This window comes from Molossus molossus, unplaced genomic scaffold (assembly GCF_014108415.1).
Source record: "Molossus molossus isolate mMolMol1 unplaced genomic scaffold, mMolMol1.p scaffold_m16_p_1, whole genome shotgun sequence".
In the NCBI taxonomy this organism is placed as follows: Eukaryota; Metazoa; Chordata; class Mammalia; order Chiroptera; family Molossidae; genus Molossus; species Molossus molossus.
This window is the reverse complement of record NW_023425344.1, coordinates 178,552,861-178,572,470: the sequence shown is the minus strand read 5'-3', so window position 1 is coordinate 178,572,470 and position 19,610 is coordinate 178,552,861. Positions and strand designations below refer to the sequence as shown.

Sequence of the window (19,610 nt, the reverse complement as noted above, 5' to 3'; positions counted from 1 at the left end):
TCTTCCACTACTTTACATATGCAGACTATTTGGTTAATTCTTACTGTGTGCCACAAAGTAGGCCAATAGCATTGTTTTATTTTGCTGACATGGATATTAAGGCCATTGCAATTAAAGTTTAGGTTTTCTCATGGGGACTTCCTGTTCTTTGATAATTCATTCTCCTGTAAAGGAGGACTCATATTTTTCTAGATAATACATGATGTAAATCAGAGATGGTGCTGATTCTTTAGAGAAAGATTTTTTTTTTTCACTGTGATTCAAGATAGTTGAATCCCATTCCTCTTTGAGATCATTGCAATTCAAGTGGCATGCTGTTTAGTTGAATCCTTGTAGAACATAGCCTTATACTTTTATTTGATATTTTATTTCCTGAGAAGATAAAAAAAATGTTTTAAAATCGTTAAGATCTTGGTTGAAACACTCAGCCCTGATAAGCTTTACGAGCAGAGAGTAAACGTGTTGGAGCGCATCCTCCTCCCAGAATGCACTGCGGTTGGAATGCCCCTGGCCTCTGTCTCCACCCGGAGCTCTGAAGCCGCTGTGCATCTCAGGATGCGCCACCCCTCACCCCTCCTTCTCTGTCTTCAGTGGGATTGTCTGCTGAGGGCTGTGGACAGACACTGGAGTGGGGAGTCCCCAGGGGCAGGCGAAGCTGGCCCTGTTCGCCTGGGATTTTTTCCAGTTAAGGAATTGGGTGGTGATGGGGTTCACACTGAGAAGTGGGGGGAACAGGGAAACACCTACTGGAGATCATGGCAGGACCACTGGCTCTTTATCCAAAAGGTGGTTGCTCACTTTCCTGCTTGATGTTCTGAGATTTATAAAATTGAAGGTGCTTTTCTGGTATCTCCATTTCAGCTCAAGTTACTGATATGTGTAGAGAGAGTGTCAGTGGTTGATTTGGTGAAGTAATTAATTTCCGTCAGTGTTGTGGGACTTTTCCCTATGTTTCAGTACCTGATTGATTCTAAACGCATTCTCTAGGGAGGCTGTCCATTTTGGATACCTTAAAGTGAATGATTTTTCTATTTGGGTGTTGTGTGTAAAGGGTTTCTGGGCACTTGGATTTATATTGTGTCACTGGAAGCTTAGCAGAAATAAATGTTTACTCAATCAATTGACTGTGAAAACTTTTGATTTGTTTTATCAGTTAGATTCAACATCACTTCTCTCTGAGGAACAGTTAAGGCGTCTTCTGGATGAATGCACCACCTTCAGACAAAAACCCATGACTGGACCTTCTTCAGAAAGAGAAAAGAAAGACACTGAAGATATACCACCTGAGTGCCCCCAGCTTTCCAGATCTGTCCTCTCTGAGTTACTAATCGAGTCAGAAACAAAGGTCAACAGCAGTGAGGCAGGAGAAGCAAATGTGCTGGAGAACGCAGAAGCGGAGACAGCCACGGGCAGCTATCTCAGCAAAGCCTTGGCTGGACGTGACGTGTCACAGGCTCTTTTTGCTGAGGCTGAAAATATGAAATGCATACAGTTTTCCACGGATGAGGTTATTAGTGACACAGAGGACTATTTCATGTCGAAGACTCTTGGAATTGGAAGACTGAGAAGGCCTTCTTTTTTGAATGATCCACTGTATGGCATTGATGTGAGCCTTTTATCTGAGGACCAGCATCTGAAACTCAGCCCTTCAGAGGAACCAAAAACAGGTAAGGCTTGGAGAATGTGTGCTTTGGTGAATAATTCTTACTGAGTATCTCAATATAAAGGTATTATAGTTTAATGTAGGGTAGGATATGGAGGTATGTTTGTGAGTCACAAGTGGTGTCAATTCAGAGTGTACAGACATAAGAACATATCAGTTTTCTTTTTTATTTATTTATTTATTTTTTTAATTTTTTTTTTATCCTCACCCGAGAATATTTTTCCATTTTTTGTACAGATAGAGTGGGAGGGAGAGAGAGGAAGGAGAGAGAGAGAGAAACATCGACGTGAAGGGACACATCGAGTGGCTGCCACCCGCACGACCCAACCAGGGCCGGGGACAAACTGCAACCGAAGTACGTGCCCTTAGCAGGAACCGAACCCAGGTCTCTCAGGACCGCAGGCCGACGCTCTAACCGCTGAGCCAAACTGGCCAGGGCAACATATCAGTTTTCATATGAGATCAAGGTTGGGGTTAGTACTCTTATGAAATACAGTCTTCTTTTTTTTTAAATCCTCACCCAAGGGGATTTTTTCCATTTATCTTCAGACAGAGTGGGAGGGGAGGACGAGAGAGAGAGGAAGAGAGAAACACTGATGTGAGAGAGAGACACATCGACTGGTTGCCTCCTGCATGACCCTGACCAGGGCTGGGGACTGAACTGCAACCGAGGTACATGCTCTTGACTGGAATTGAACCTGTGACTCTTCGGTCCTCAGTCTGACACTCTTAACTGCTGAGCCATACCAACCAGTGTGAAATACATTATTCTTTTTTTTTTTTTTTTAAATTGTTGAGTGGTTTTATTTTTATTATTTTTTATTAATTTGTTTTTGTTACAGATGTTTCTTCTTTTTCCCCCATTGATACCCTCCTCCCCCTCCCCACTGCCCCATCCCTAGCTTTGTTGTCTATGTCCATTGGTCATGCATACATGCATATAAGTTCTGTGGTTCATGCCCCCCCACTCCCTCCTCTGTGGTTTGTCAGTCTGTACCCCACCTCTATGTCTCTGGGTCAATTTTGTTCATCAGTTTGTTTAGTTCATTTATATTCCACAAATAAGTAAGATCATGTGATATTTGTCTTTCTTTGCTTGGCTTGTTTTGCTTAGCATAATACTCTTTAGGTCCCTCCATGTCATCTCAAAGGATAAGAGAGCTTTCTTTCTTACAGCTGCATAGTATTCCATGGTGTACATGTATCACAGCTTTTTTATCTACTCATCTACTGGTGGACACTTAGACTCTTTCCAGATCTTCGCTATTGTAAATAGTGCTGCTATGAACATAGTGGTACATATTTTCTTTCTGACTGGTGTTTCAGGTTCCTTAGGGTATATTCCTAGAAGTGGGATCACTGGGTCAAATGGCAGTTCAACTTTTAACTTTTTGAGGTAACATCATAGAGTTTTTCATGGTGGCTGCGCCAGTCTGCATTCCCACCAGCAGTGTACTAGAGTCCCCTTTTCTCCACACCCTCACCAACACTTGTTGTTTGATGGTTTGTTGATGGTGGCCATTCTGACAGGTGTGAGGTGATACCTCATAGTTGTTTTAATTTGCATCTCTCTGATGATTAGTGATGTTGAGTATTTCTTCATATGTCTCTTGGCCATTTGTATGTCCTATTTGGAGAGGTGTCTATTTAGCTCCTCTGCCCATTTTGTAATTGGGTTCTTTGTCTTCCTTTTGTTGAGTTGTATGAACACTCTATATATTTTGGAAATTAACCCCTTATCTGATGCATCATTGGCAATTATGGTCTCCCATATAGTGGGTTCCCTTTCCATTTTGATGGTTGTTTCTTTTGCTGTGTAGAAGCTTTTTAGTTTGACGTAGTCCCATGTGTTCATTTTTTCCTTTGTTTCGCTTGCCTTAGGTGTTGTATTAGTGAAAATTCTGCTGCATATGATGTCTGAAATTCTGTTACGTACAGTTTCTCCTAGAATTTTTATGGATTCACAAGTTATATTTAAGTCTTTTATTCATTTTGAGTTTATTCTTGTGTATGGTGTAAGTTGGTGGTTTAGCTTCATTTTTTTGCAAGTAGCTGTCCAGTTTTCCCAACACCATTTATTGAAGAGACTGTCTTGACTCCACTGTATGCTCTTGTCACCTTTGTCAAATATTAATTGAGTATATTGTTTTGGGTCAATTTCTGAGTTCTCTGTTCTGTTTCATTGATCTATGTGCCTGTTCTTGTGCCAGTACCAGGTTGTTTTGATTACAGTGGCTTTGTAGTATAACCTGACATCTGGTAATGTGATCCCTCCTACTTTGTTCTTCTTTTTCAAGATTGCTGTGGCTATTCAGCGTCTTTTTTGGTTCCATATAAACTTTTGGAGTGTTTGTTCTAATTCTGTGAAATATGTCATTGGTATTTTGATGGGGATTACATTGAATCTATAGATTGCTTTGGGTAATATGGACATTTTAATGATGTTAATTCTTTCAATCTATGAACAAGTTATATGCTTTAACTTTTTTATATCTTTCTCTATTTCTTTTTTTAATGACCTGTAGTTTTCTGTGAACAGGTCCTTTATTTCTTTGGTTAAGTTTATTCCTAGGTATCTTTATTTTTTTTTTTTTCCACAATGGTAAATGGGATTGTTTTTTCAGTTTCTCTTTCTGTGAGTTCATCATTGGTGTATAAGAATGCTGTTGATTTCTTTATGTTAATTTTGTATCCTGCTACTTTGCCAAATTCATTTATTATGTCTAGTAGATTTTTGATGGAGTCTTTAGAGTTTTCTGTGTACAATATCATATCATCCTCAAATAATGACAGTTTCAGTTTCTTTTTTCCAGTTTGGATCCCCTTTATTTTTTCTTCATGTCTGATTGCTGTGGCTAAGACTTCCAGTACTATGTTAAATAAGAGTGGCGAAAGTGGGCATCCCTGTCTTGTTCCTGTTCTTAAGGAGAATGCTTTTAGTTTTTGCTCATTGAGTATGATGTTGGCTGTAGGTTTTTCATATATGGTCTTTATTATGTTGAGATATGATACCTATATTCCCAGATTCCTGCGCGTTTCTATCAGAAATGGGTGCTGGATTTTGTCGAATGCTTTTTCAGCATCTATTAATATGATCATATGGTTTTTATCTTTCATTTTGTTTATGTGGTGTATCACATTTATTGATTTGCGAATATTGTACCATCCTTGCATGCCTGGGATGAATCCCACTTGGTCATGATGAATAATTTTTTTGATGTATTGTTGGATTCGATTTGCTAATATTTTGTTAAGGATTTTGGCATCTGTGTTCATCAGGGATATTGGCCTGTAGTTTTCTTTTTTGTAGTGTCTTTATCCGGTTTTGGAATTAGGATTATGCTGGCCTCATAAAATGAGTTTGGAAGTGTTCCTTCTTCTTGAATTTTTTGAAATAGTTTGAAGAGAATGGGTATTAGATCTTCGCTGAATGTTCGGTAAAACTCCCCCGTGATGCCATCTGAGCCTGGGCTTTTGTTTGCTGGGAGTTTCTTAATTACATCTTCAATTTCCATAGTTGTTATTGGTCTGTTCAAGTTTTCTATCTCTTCCTGGTTCAGTTTTGGGAGACTGTATGTCTCTAGAAATTTGTCCATTTCTCCTAGATTGTCCAATTTGTTGGTGTATAATTGTTCATAGTATGTTTTGATGATCCTTTGTATTTCTGTGGTGTCAGTTACTTCTCCTCTTTCATTTATGATTTTGTTTATTTGGTTTCTCTGTTTTTGTTTCTTAGTGAGTCTGGCTAAAGGTCCATCAATCTTGTTTATCTTTTCAAAGAACCAGCTTTTTGTTTCATTGATTTTTTGAATTGTTTTTTTTTTGGTCTCCAAGTCATTTATTTCTGCTCTGACCTTTACTATTTCCTTCCTCCTACTAACTCTGGGTTTTTCTTTTTGTTTACTTTCCAGTTCTTTAAGCAGTAGGGTTAGAAAGTCAATTAGGAATTTTTCTTGTTTCTTGAGGTAGGCCTGTAGTGCTATGAACTTCCCTCTCAGAACTGCTTTCTCTGTGTCCCATAGATTTTGTGTTGTTGTGTGTTTGTTTTCATCATTTTTCAGGAAGTTTTTAATTTCTTCCTTGATCTCATTAGTAACCCATTCTTTGTTTAATAACATGCTAATTAGCCTCCAAGTGTTTGAATGTTTTTGTGTGTTTTTATTGCAATTGAGTTCTAGTTTCATGCTCTTATGACCTGAGAAGATGCTTGATATGATTTCAATCTTGTTGAATTTGTAGAGACTTGCTTTGTGTCCTAACATGTGGTCTATCTTTGAGAATGACCCCTGTGCACTTGAGAAGAATGTATATTCTGCAGCTTTGGGCTGAAATGTTCTACAAATATCTGTGAAGTCCAACTGATCTAGTTCAGTCGGACTTCTAAGGACTCTATTTCCTTGCTAATTTTTTGACTAGAAGATCTATCCAGTGGTGTCAATGTCATGTTAAAGTCACCCACTATGATTGTGTTGGTATTGATCTCTCCCTTAAAGTCCTCCAGAAGTTTTAAAATATATTTTGGTGCTCCTGTATTTGGTGTGTGTATGTTTACCAGGGTTATATCCTCTTGTTGGATTGATCCTTTTAATATTATGTAGTGACCTTCTCTGTCTCTTTTTATGGCCCTTGTTTTGAAGTCTATCTTGTCAGATATGGGTATTGCTACACCAGCTTTTTTTCCATTTCCATTTTCATTTGCTTGGAAAATTTTTTTCCATCCCTTCACTTTCATCCTGTGTGAGTCTTTTGTTGTGAGGTGGGTCCCTTGTAGACAGCATATATATGAGTCGTGTTTTCTTATTCATTCAGCTACCTTATGTCTTTTGATTGGAGCATTTAAGCCATTTACATTTAAGGTAATTATTGATAGATAGTTATTAGTTGCCATTTTAATTTTATGCCTGTGTTCCTTCCCCCCTCCCCCCCCCCTGTCTCTCTCTAGCTCTTGCTCTTGCTCTTGCTCTCGCTCTCTGTTTCTTCTTCTTACAACAGTCCCTTCAGCATTTCTTGCAGTACTGGTTTGGTGGTGGTAAATTCCTTTAGCTTTTTTATTTTTATTTTTATTTTTATTCATGAAGCTCTTTATTTCTCCTTCAATTTTGAATGATAGCCTTGCTGGATAGAGTGGTCTTGGATTCAGACCCTTGCTTTGCATTACTTTGTACTTCATGCCACTCCCTTCTGGCCTGCAACGTTTCTATTGAGAAATCAGCTGACAGTCTAATGGGAGCTCCCTTGTAGGTAACAGTTCTGTCTCTCTCTTGCTTCCTTTGAGATTATTTTTTTGTCTTTAATGTTTGCCTTTTTTATTATGATGTGTCTAGCCGTGGGTCTTCTGGGGTTCATCTTGCCTGGGAATCTCTATGTTCCCTGGACTTGTGTGACTTTTTCCTTCACCAGTTTAGGGATGTTTTCTGTTATTATTTCTTCAAACAGGTTCTCTATTCCTTTCTCTGATTCTTCTCCTTCTGGTACCCCTATAATGTGAATGTTGTTACGCTTTGTATTGTCCCACAGCTCCCTTGAACTTTCCTCCTGCTTTTTAAATTTGTTTTCCGTTTGCTGCTCTACTTGGGTGTTTTTCTCTACCTTGTCTTTTAAGTTGCTGATTCAGTCTTCAGCTTCTTCTAGGCTACTATTAAACTATTAAACCTTTCTAAGGTATTTTTCATAATAGCCTCGTCATTCTTTTTTTTTTTTTTTTTTATCCTCACCCAAGGACACTTTTTCATTTTTTTGTTCAGATAGAGTGTGAGGGAGAAAGAGGAAGAGAGTGAGAAACATCAACGTGAAAGGGACACATCGAGTGGCCGCCACCCACATGACCAATCAAGGCCGGGGACAAATTGCAACCGAGGTATGCGCCCTTAGCGGGAACCAAACCTGGGTCTCTCTGGACCGCAGGTTGACGCTCTATCCGCTGAGCCAAACCGGCCAGGGCGCTATGTCATTGTTTATTTCCTCTTGATTTTTATGCATAGCTTTTACCTCTTTATGTGTAGCTTCTACCTCTTTTTTTTTTTAGCTGAAGTAGTTCCTAGTGAGCTTTTCATAGTTCTTATTTAGTTGCTTGTAGTTCTCACCAAATTGTTTGAGCACCCTTAAAATCATTGCTTTTAATTCTTTATCTGAAAAGTTGCTGTCTTCCATTTCCTGTAGTTCCTTTTCTGGTGACTCCTCTTTTTTTTTTTTCCTTGGGTGTTGTTTCTTTGTCTCCCCATTTTAGCCATCTGGTAGTTCTAGATCTGGTGAGGGATGTTTGGATGTGTAGGCAGCTCACTGTATATCAAATAAGGCTACTGTGCCTCTCAGACTGTTTTCTTGCATGTTGCCTCTTGCCTGCTGTGGATCCTGGAGGACTGACTACTGGGGGCTGATATTGGTGTGTCCTGGTAGGTGATGCTGCTGGATCACATGAGCCCCTCTGGAGCCGTGTTCCCAGCTGGTCACTGGTGCCACCTGTAGCTGTATAGCTCAGGCCCTGCTGGAGCCACGTTCCCTGCCTACACTGTGGGCAGCTGTGTTGCACAGGCCTCACTGGAGCCCTGGCTCCCTGCCAATCATGTGGGCAGCTGGGTTGTACTGGCCCCTGCTTCCCGCTGATCCCGTGGGGAGCTGGATCGCACAGTACTTTTTGGAGACCTGGCTCCACGCCTATCTTGTGGGCAGCTGGGTGGCACAGGCCTCTCTGGTGCCTCAGCTCCCTGCAGGTCCCGCGGGCAGCTGGATCGCACCGGTACCTTTTGAGCCCTGGCTTTCCACTACTCTTTTGGGCCGCTGGGTCACACAGGTCTGTCTGATTCCCTGCCTCCCCACTGCTTTTGTGGGCAGCTGTGTTGCCCAGGCCCCTGTGGAATCCTAGGTCCCGCTGCTGGCGGCTGGGGAATGCTGCTGCCCCGTGGGCTCAGCTCCTGCTCAGCCTTTGCTGTAGTTTCTGGGGATGGGTCTCAGCTGCTGGTCTATGCTTTTGTTGCCTAGGGATGGATGTCTGCTCCCCAGCCTTTGTTGCTGGGGGTATATCTCGACTCTGATTGGGCTGCTACTGTGGGCTCCTGGCCTTTGTGGCTTCTGCAGCAGGCACCTTGATAGCTTCACTACTGTGCACTAGTCTGTTGACACAGGGGGCCCACTGATCTGATGGAGCCAGGTGCACTGGTGGGCTCAGGTTGCTGGACCCTAGCCGCTCCCACTGCCTCCTCCCAGGAAAGACCTAGATCTTCCAAAATGGTGGGACCTCCCTGTGGCACAGGGGGAAGCGCCCTGAAGAGCCACTTACCATGGTAGCAGGCTGCTCTGTCCACAGCACAGGAACCTTCTGCTCCACGACTCTGCACTGCACGTCCACTCACTCTCTCTCACAATCTAGTTCACTCTCTCACACACTCTCCCTCCCTTCGGTCCTGCCCGCTACCATCTTTTATGTTCTCTGAAATACATTATTCTTAATTGCAATTAATACATGTCCTTTTTAAAAATTGAGGTAAAATTAGTATGTAACACTATATAATTTTCAGGTATATAATATTTTAATTCAGTATCTGTTTACACTACAAGGTGATCACCACCAAAAATTAGTTAGCATCCTTCACTATACAACTGACCCCCTTTATCATTTTGCCACCCCCACCCCCTTGCCCTTTGGCAACCACCAATCTGTTCTCTGTATCTATGAGTTTGTTTTTGTTTCGTTTTATTTATTTACTTGTTTTTTTTTTTTAGATTCCACATATGAGTGAAATCATATGGTATTTGTCTTTCTCCATCTGATTTGCTTTACCTAGCATAATACCCTCTAGGTTCATCCATGTTGTAGCAGATGGCAAGATTCTATTATTTCTTATTTTTTATGTTCCAGTCAGGCCTCCCTGCTTCTGGTCTCTCCCCTCCTCTGGCCATTGTCAACCACCACTAAACTGATTCTCCCAAAGTACAGCTTTGGTAACCACACCTCTCAGCTCAAAAAGCTTCCACGGCTCTCCACTGCCTGTTCAAGGCACCCACACTCTGACACGAAGTTCTCCTCCTAATCAATTCCAGCTAGTCCCCTAGACCTTGTGCAGGTCATAGCCGATCAGTGTCAGGGTTTTCTGTGCTTTCCTGTGCTTCTGCTGTTGCCTGACCCTTTTCTGTGCAGAAATGTTCAGACGCCACCCTTTCAATGTAGCTGAATTCCAGCCCCATCCCCTCTGAATGTAACCTTCCTACTCTCTTCTTTTAAGCATTTTATTTCTCCTCTGAATGTCTTAGTGCACTGGTCTCCTGTGCACAGTGTCTTATACACAGTGTCTTGACACGTCTTTTCCTTAACATTGTTTCACTTTGAGGACAGAGGTCCTATCTTCCCATTCATTGTTGTATCTTCTCTGATGTTGAAAGTGCTGCCTTAAACTCAGGGCCTGTTTAATAAATGAAAAAATTTAAATTATCCAGCATTAGAATAATATGTTGAAAATATGGTTCACATTTATTCTTCACATTCTGAATGAAAGCAGGTGTATCACTAAAGTTTTTTTTTTTTTTCCTCACCCGAGGACATTTTTCCATTTTTCACTCAGAGCAGGAAGGAGAGAGAGGAAGAGAGAGAAACATCGATGTGAAAGGGACACATCGAGTGGCCGCCACCCACACGACCCAACCAGGGCTGGGGACAAACTGCAGCCAAGGTACATGCCCTTATCGGGAACAGAACCTGGGTCTCTGTGGACCGCAGGCTGACGCTCTAACCGCTAAGCCAAACCGGCCAGGGCTCACTAAAATATTATAAGTCTCACATTCTGTATTCAGATTTGCAGCTATTTTCTTTCTTTTTTAAATGAAATTTCACAAGCTATAAAGTTTTTATCCAGCAGCACAATTTATTGACAACATGCAATTCACTGAAATGGGTGTGGTCTGCCTTCCCCAACCCAAGATCTTCATTTAACAAATCAATGAAAGAACGAAATAGGAAACTTTGTTCTGCTCTAAAATTATGGTGTATTTTCTTTCTTTTTGAACAAAGGGTTTTTATTAGAGAGAAAATATCTACATCTCCTCTTTATTTGTCCCAATCAAACTTACTAAATTGGATGTGATGACGTGTATACATGAGGTCTCATTCCCCTGGAACCAGTGTGTGTGTGGGGGGCGGGGCTGGAGGGTTAGAACAGCACTTTGCTAAGATATGACTTTACTTCCGTGTGAACTTGAGTCACACTGATGTATATCTGTTGCTGAGTAGAACATGGAATGAACCAGAAGTTAAAGGGACTTCGTGGAAAGAAGCTATTGCGGCTTAGCTCTGACTGCCCAGATCACGCCTCTGACGGCAGCAGATAATCCCTGTGCATGATTATAATAACGCTTGTGAGTATGGAGGATTAAGATGGCGTAGATGCATTTTAGTGCATGTTAGCATATCTGAAGTTGGAATTAATTTTTTTTTTTTTTTTTTACTAACCTCAGCATTTACAATGATTAAAATAACTTGCAAATCAATTCTATTCTAAAATACGAAACTGTACATTATATGTTTTCTACAAAAGTGAACACCAAACCTAATGCTAAACCAGTGTTCTTGGCAAACAGCCTTTTGAAGATGTAACTGCAACGGGAGTGTAGTGTATTCAGCTGCCGTGTTATACCCTGGCTCTTGCTCAGGGACAGATACGTGTGAATGATGCAAAGCAGACTTCTGCAAGCAGACTTCTGCAAGCAGACAGAAAGGAAATCAGAAAACCACTCATCATTTTCTCTTCCAATAGCAAACAGTACTGATATATAGTTTTCTTTTTTATGATGAACTTAGGTCTGTTATAAGTATTAAAATTCTGCTTCTAAAAGGCAGAGTCAGATAACACTTTGAAAAGAGAACCAAACCTAATGGCATTGAGGACCAATTTAAATTGAGGTATTGAGAAATAAGGATTTACTTCACAGCTATATTAAGTTTCCAGTATTAAATACATAGTTTTTGATGTTTGTGCTTTAAACCTCGTGGTAACTACTGCTATTTGAATTTCTGCATACGGGGTCCAGGAAGTTGAGTGTTGTACTCACTCACTGTTGGGGTTCTGCGGCATCCATAAACAGCATTTCTTCTTCCCACCCAGATCAGAACCCACTGAGAGATAACAGATGGATTCCAGTGAATAGAGATGAGGGAGGTCAGCTTTATTGCTGGTGAAATGTAGGGGACTGTGTGACTTAGGTAGGCAGCCAGTCTTCCTAATGCTACACCTTCCCAAATAAGCTTACACACCCAGTTCCTGGTAGAGGTGAAAAATCTCAAGCCTCACCTTTGGCGACCTGACCCTGTGGAATCAGTAGTATGGAGAGGCAGGGAAGCACCTTTGGGGTCGTGTACTGATTTCCTTGGAGGAAGGGGTTGAGCTGAACATGCCATTTCTTCCCCCAACTCACCAATCCGATGACTGGCTCTTCTTCCTGTGGGGAAGTGCAGGGGGTGGACTGAGGCCGGACGCTGCTGCCCTGGCGGTTCCTCCACAGGGAGTGTGAGGGGCAGGGCGTGAGTGTTCCTCGGCGGGGCCTCGGAGCACGGCTGAGCACACTGGCACTTCAGAAAGACAGTGCTCAGGTCTGTTGGCAGTCTGTCCTTGAATCAAATGACCTCATGCTGAACTGCTTCCTAGATAACACTAACCATTTGAATTAGTTATCAACAGAAATTTAGATAATAAAGGGAAAATATGAATAACAAATAAAAACAGAATAGGGCAGAAGGGACACAAAGTCAGCCACGTAGTCAAGAAGGGGGCAGGACTAGACTAATGCTTCAAGGAAAATAGTGGACTTCCCAGATGACCATTTAGTGACTAGTGGTCTTACAAATTTCTGTAACAAATGGAAAAAAAGAGTCAGATAAGGTTGTTTTAAAAATAACACCCCTAAATGAAAACTAGGGTGACCACCAGTCTTGATTTGCATTGGAGTGTCCTGGTTTTATCACTGAAGGGTCCTCATCCCAGGAAACCCTCAGTCCCTGACAAACTGGATGGTTGGTTGTTCTACATAGAAACTGAGAATATAAAACCACAGAGCAAATTAATTACCCAAAGGGCAAAGCCAGCAGAGTCCAGGCTAGAGCCTAGGCCAGCAGAGGGGTGCCAGGCTTGCCCATCCACCAGCACATTCTAGCCTGGGGGTTAAGAGGGCTGGGGGCGGGGGTGGGGGGCTCGGGAGGAGGCACACCTGGGTTTGAATCCTTACTCTGCTAGCAGCAGGTGAACCTAGGCAAATTACTTAATCTCTCCCCTACACCTTGGTTTTCTTATCTATAAGATAAGCTGGCTTGAATTTTACCCTTTAGGGTTGTAATAAGGATCAAATGAGAACATCCACATAAATGATTAATTAGGTCAGTGACTGGACTTGATTGGCTTACATGGTATTTCACATTTAATCAGGAGATTTCCCATAAAAGCTGGGATTTCTGACGTTTCTGACCAATCAGCAGGTCCTTCCATCAGTGAGGGAGGCTGAGTAGCAGATGTTCCCTTAGAAGGGTCATATATTCTCCAGGAAGACAGGGCCGCATCTGGTCCTCTTTGCTTCATGTTCTTGGCCCTTTGGAACCCTGTGATTTCCATCCCTGTTAAAGCCTTTGCTGTGTAGAGAGTGGTTCAAGCACTGGGGGTCTTTAGGCCCCACCCAAACCTACGGAATCAGAACTTTAATTGGTTCTTTTGGTGATACTTATAGTGAAGTTTGAGAAGCACTGTTACAAACCACAGAGCATTATTGCTAGCCAGGATAACAGGATCCTCTGGGGAGTTTTTTGCTTGTTTTTCACCAATTTCCAAGACCCTAGCCAGATTTACTGAAATCAGAGTCCTTGGTATGGAGTGTTCCGCCTGTCAGATGAATATAAGCCACAAAATTTCACTGTGCATATTTGAGAAATATGGGTTTCAGTTTAGATGTAAAAAAGTTAATTGTTATCCTATTGTGGTCCTCAGATAGAACAGGTTCTACCAAAAATGCTAACTGTACAATCTGACTGTACTTCATGTTGAAATTCTGCCCATCAATAGATCTGTTTGATTATAACTTGTTAGATGAAGTCTGGTTACACGTGGATTGGCTTTTTGGAAGGATGTTGCGGTGGTTTGAAGGGGATGTGTGTTAGTTTAGGTCATTGCTCATGCCGCCCAAATCGTTTCAAAGAAAGGAGATTGAATTGAGAAAGTTCTCTTGGTTTTAATATTGTCTTACTGATTTGCAGTGGAGCAGTGAGATTCTAAAAATAGCAACACTATTAGCTGACTTTTTTTCCTTTAAAAATATTTTGGCTTGCTCTTAGGAAAATGCTTAACTTGTTCCTTTGATGGAGTTCTGTTACTCTCAACCAGTGTGTGCCTTCAGGCCTCCAGTTATTATTTGCTAAATTACTTTTCAAGGCTGCTAATTGCTTCTCAGAGGCTCCTAGTAACTTAACCCTCATTCAAAGTTTATTTGATCAAATTATCAAAGTTGCCACATTAGAAGTTTCCAGTGTTAATTCCTTTTTATGTAAAACTTTGCTATATAGTAAGTTTATATTTGATGAATTTGTCTTTTCAAGTTATTTTTAACTAATTTTCTTTATTCCAGTTATTTTATTTATTAGTTTATTTTTGTTACATATGTTTCTCCTTTTTCCCTCGTTGACACCCTCCTCTTGATCCCCCTACCCCCTGGCATTGTTGTCTATGTCCATTGGTTATGCTTATATGCATATAAATTCTTTGGTTTATCTCTTCCCTGCCCCGTGCCCCCATCTTCTAAGGTTTGTCAGTTTGTACCTTATTTCTGTGTCTCTGGGTCTATTTTTTTCATCAGCGTATTTTGTTCATTATATTCCACAAATAAGTGAGATCATGTGGTATTTGTCTTTCTCTGATTGGCTTATTTTACTTAACATAATACTTTCCAGGACCCTCCATGTGGTCTCAAAGGATAAGAGATCTTTCTTTCTTACAGCTGCATAATACTCCATTGTGTATATGTACCACAGCTTTTTTATCCACTCGTTTATTGATGGACACGTGGGCTGTTTCCAGATCTTAGCTATTGTAAATAGTGCTGAAATCAAGGTGCCAGCAAGAATTGATGTTCTCTCTCTCCATGTTTCTCTTCCACTCTCTCTCTAAAAATCAATAAAGAAAGAAAGAAAAATTTTAAAAAAAGATGTGAAGGTGCCAGCAATACCACACTCTGCCTGGAGGCTCCAGAGGAGAATGCCTCCTTCTTCGTTTCTCTGCTGTTGACATTCTTTGGCTTCCCTGCTTTGGGGTCACATCATTCCATGTCTTCACATTGCCGTTCTCTCTCTCTCTCTCTCTCTCTTTCATGCCCTTCTCTTATAAGGGGATTTATTATTGAATATAGGGCCCTCCTGGGTAATCCAAGATGATCAGTAGCCTCATCTCAAGATCCTTAGCTTAATTAAATCTACAAAGACTCTCTTCCTCAAGTAAGGTAATTTTCACAGGTTTCAGGGATGTGACTTTTTGGGGCCACTGTTCAACAAAACTGTACAATTCAGCGGTTTTTTGTATATTCACAGAATTGTGCATTCTTTACCACTACAAATTTTACATTTTCTTCACCCCCAAAACAAACACTACCATTAGCAGTTAGTTACTCCTCGTTTTTCCCAATCCCCCTAGCTCTAAGCAATCACCAATCTATTTCCCGTTTCTGTAAATTTGCCAAAAAAAAATTTTTTTGGATGCCTGTCTCCAAATCCATAACCACTTTAGCTCTCAAAACCCAAAAGTTCTTGGTCAGCTATAATCTCAATGACGGCAGGCACCTTATCTTTCGTTTTTTCTTGTAAACTTTGTATGGAGCGTGTGGTGACTGTCTAATACGTAGTATATGAGAATGTGATCATTGCTTCATGTGTAAAAGGGCTTACTGTTGTATAGGCTGAATGATTTTTCTTAGTTATGTACACATTTCTGATTGTCTAACAACTTTGGTTATTGTTTTTAACGTGCAGATGACCAGGAGGCTGACGAAAGGACAGAAGAATATAAAGAATCTTAAGCACAGACTTCCGGGGTGTGCAGTAAGAAAGTTGGTAAACTAAGTCAAGTTATACCTTTTCAGATTCTTTGAATTCAATAGACCATTTCTCAGATAATGATGTTAATATTTGGGCTCTCTCTGGATTACATTTCCTTGATATTTTTGAGACTTGTGGTGTTATTTTTCAGTGGTTTTTCTTTATTGAAATTCCTGGGAAAATTGTTTTTTATTGCTAATCTTGTAACATCAGGGATACATTATAGAAACCAACATTTTCTGTATATGTGCTGTGTTAGAACTAGTTGACGTGCTGATTGTTTTGTATTTGGTTTTATATGTTACAACCTCATTGTGATTCAGGCAGATTTAATCACTATAAATTTTCGTTTTGGCCCTGACTTTCTGTCTTTCCTCCAAATCTAATGCCTGTTAAGTACAACTTGCCATAGAAATAAATGAATTTTCTCAACAAAGCCATGTTTAGGTAGACTTTACTATCTTATTAGTAATGATACTTTTCTCTAGTAAGAGTTTGTATTATTTGATGTATTACTTTACGTTTGCCATCTTTTAGAGTTTATCTTTTAGAATGCAGCAAATAAAATTTAAAAACACTTTAAAAATACTCTGCAGTACTATTTTAAAAGAGAGGATTTGTCTAGTTACAAGTCAGTAACCTGGATTCATGAGAAAATTTTATACCAGCACTCCATATGATGAGTTGGCATTAGAACTAGAAGTCCAATTTATGTTTGATTTAACAAATGGACTGGCTGTTGTGCTGCCTTTAATGAAATTTGGAGTAGTGTATATGTAGCATTATTTTTTGCTTGCACATTTTCTTTTTTATCTGAAAAACAGATATCCATATTTATTCAGTGATTTTCCAGAACTCCAGTGAGTAGAGGACTTATGAGAATTAGTAAAATAACATATGTGAATTCTAAAGCATTCAGCCTCATGTAATAGACACAAATTCACCTCAAGGGAGGCCATATAAATATATTGGTAGAGAGCATGGGTTCTGGAGTCAAAGATCTGTATTTAGATCTTGAAGCTTCATTTAGTGAATATGTACCCTTGGTGGTGGTTTCTTAAAATCTCTGAGTCTTAGTCTTCCCCTCATGTGTGAAATGGTGGTTAAGTAAAATAATGTGTGTAAAGTTCTTAGTATAATGCTTAGCATACAGTATACATTTAATAAATGCCAGTTATTACATTGCCCTTGATTTTAAAATCGTTCAGTGCTGGAATCCAAATTTCACAAACACTGCTGTGTATTGTATATAATATTCTCTTAAACCTATAGCCAAATGAACATGGTAGGGATGGTATATACCAAATGCACTTTATGTGATTATCTTTTAGTTTGGAAATATAGGTTTTTTTTTATTCTGCCATTGACCCACTCCTTCTAATCTTCCTCCCATTACCTCAGAGTTATTCATCAAATCAATTCTGAGTTATCTTGAGATATCTGAGTTATCTTTCACTTACAAAGGACAGAAACCCAATTCAAACAAATCTGAGCAAAGGAAAACAAATTTGAACAAAGGTTTATGTAACTGGAATGTCAGGGGTTGGGATAATATTAGTGATTGTTTTGCTGAATTTTCTTGACTTTTTAGAATGAAGAATTCTCTGCAGTTACTGTTTTCAGAGCATGGGATAGGCAACTTCTTTTGGTCACATTAAAATAGCAGTGTGCTGTTTCATGTGCTGACCTCAGTGTGCTACAATGTACCTTGTCTGACAGAAGAGTTTTTGTCGTGGGTGCCATCATTTGTGATGTAGGGCTTGGGTCAGAAGAGTCAGACAGGAGAGGTGATATGGGTGGGAATTTGGAGTGGTGGAAGAAAGGAGCCATTTTTGCCTATCAGCCTTTCAAAAGAGCTCAGCTTTCTAAACCCGTGTGTGTGTGTGTGTGTGTGTGTGTGTGTGTGTGAGAGAGAGAGAGAGAGAGAGAGAGAGAGAGAGAGAGAGAGGAAGAAGCGAGGTGTGGAGAGGTGGGGTGGGGGAGAGCTTATGGCTCTATAATGTGTTTCTGCAAATGGGCAAATGGTATAATGGTGTCTGGGGCACAGTGAACCTTTATGTCACTGGAGTGTAAGAGAGGGGACGGAAAACAATGATCTTAAGTGATGAATTTTGCTATTACAAGAAGTGACACCATTCCATAGCATGTCAGCTGATGGTCCCTCTAACAAGAATGGGTAAACTGAACTTATAATATAATTCAACGTGAAGGCTCCAGATTTTTTTCAAAAGTTACCCTCTAGGAGGAGAAAGTGTTCTTATTAAAAATCAGTGTTTTTATCTTTAAGGTTTCCTTTAGAAGAAAAGGTTGCCACAGAACAAGATAGAGGTGAAAAAGTAAAGAACATTTTAGGAATGGATTTAAAATCTTAAAATTAGAGGTTTGTGGACTTAAGGCTTCGCAAGAAAACTCCTGGCACCACCTTCATTGTGAATTCCCGCGGGACCTGAAGTCTGTGCCCTTCATCCGACTCTGAAACGTGTCAGTGTGCTCGTGCGGGAGGAAAACTACACCTCGCTGCCATAATTGTAGTTTTTTCATATTACTTAATTAAATTTAATAAAAAACATTCCTCTTAAAGTATATAATTAGGAAGCGAGTAAAAATAGCAAGACAGAAAAATACAGAATGGCATATTTAGGAGAAATAGTAATTCCTAACATGAAACAGAAGTAGAATTTAGAGAGCAATAGAATGGTTTCTCTAAGAAAGAAAAGAAGATATTAAAGAAATCGTATAATTCTCAGCAATAAAGTTAATAGACAAATTTTCAACATTGCAGAAGTTAATTTAAAAAGTCAGTTATATTATGGTCAGTGGAATGAAGGATGAGGCCTAGAAGAATAACATGGATATTGCAGGCCTAAAATAAGTCCCATTTGGTCATGGTGTGTAATCTTTTTAATGTTTTGAATTTGGTTTGTTAATATTTTGTTGAGGAATTTTGCATCTTTATTAGGATATTGGCCTATAATTTTCTTTTTGTGTGTGTAATGTCTTTGTCTAGTTTTAAAATCAGTGTAATCTGGCCTTGAAAAATAAGTCAGGGAGTCTTTCCTCCTCTTCAATTTTTTGGAATAGGTTGAGAAGGATAGGTGTCAGTTTTTCAAACTCTATAATCATTACCTTCTAGTTCTTGATTCTTCACCTGAGTGCCATCAAATGATTTGGCAATTTATATTTATATATGATTATGCTAGCCTAGATACATGTTTTAGAATGAGAGAGAAAAATCAACAAGGGAAGAAGATTCTGTCCTGTTAATCCTTTCTAGTGTTTAATGGACCTTCAAGCCAGACCTTTAAATTACTCATAACATTTCTTATTCTACTGGTTCTTATTAGAACTTGCAGTTAATTGGTCAGTAGTCGACATTCATGGTTAGCCTGCCTGAAACTTTGTCCTCTTCATAAAATGATTTGATATATTTTAATGCATATATATTTTTAGATTTTCTACCATTGTCTTTAGCCATCTGTGGTGAAAGGTATTTTCATTTTTAAAAGATGTATCTGTGGAGTTTGGCTAAACTTTCCAAGGTCAGTTTCTCCCTCATGACGCTTCTGCAGCATCTCCACAACATGCGGTGTGTCGCTCACCCAGTGCCGTCTCGAGGGTTGGAAGATGTAGGTATGAGAATGTATGTGCTTCAGTCCTGGCTTGTCCTTTCTTTCCATTGTTTTTTTTTAGAAACAGAACTAGAGTTTGAAAAGGATTCAATAAATGATAAAATATGACATTGCATCTTTTAAAAAAAAATTTTTTTTTTATACTCACCTGAGAACATTTTTGCATGTAACTTCAGATAGAGTGGGAAGGAGAGAGGGAGGAAGAGAGAAACATTGATGTGAGAGAGACACATTGAGTGGTTGCCACCCACACAACCCCAACTGGGGT

At 39.9% G+C, this 19,610-nt stretch overlaps 1 protein-coding gene across 1 annotated transcript in view; it reads left to right on the top strand.

The window, feature by feature from the left end:
- Nucleotides 1–15,694, top strand: part of FSIP1 (fibrous sheath interacting protein 1) — a 204,348-nt gene extending 188,654 nt beyond the window's left edge. Inside the window, exons 11-12 of the mRNA XM_036247677.1 lie at nt 1,154–1,667; nt 15,648–15,694. Coding sequence (XP_036103570.1) covers nt 1,154–1,667; nt 15,648–15,694 — 561 coding nt within the window. The remainder of the gene's footprint in view (nt 1–1,153; nt 1,668–15,647) is intronic.
- The last annotated feature ends 3,916 nt before the right edge of the window (nt 15,695–19,610 follow it).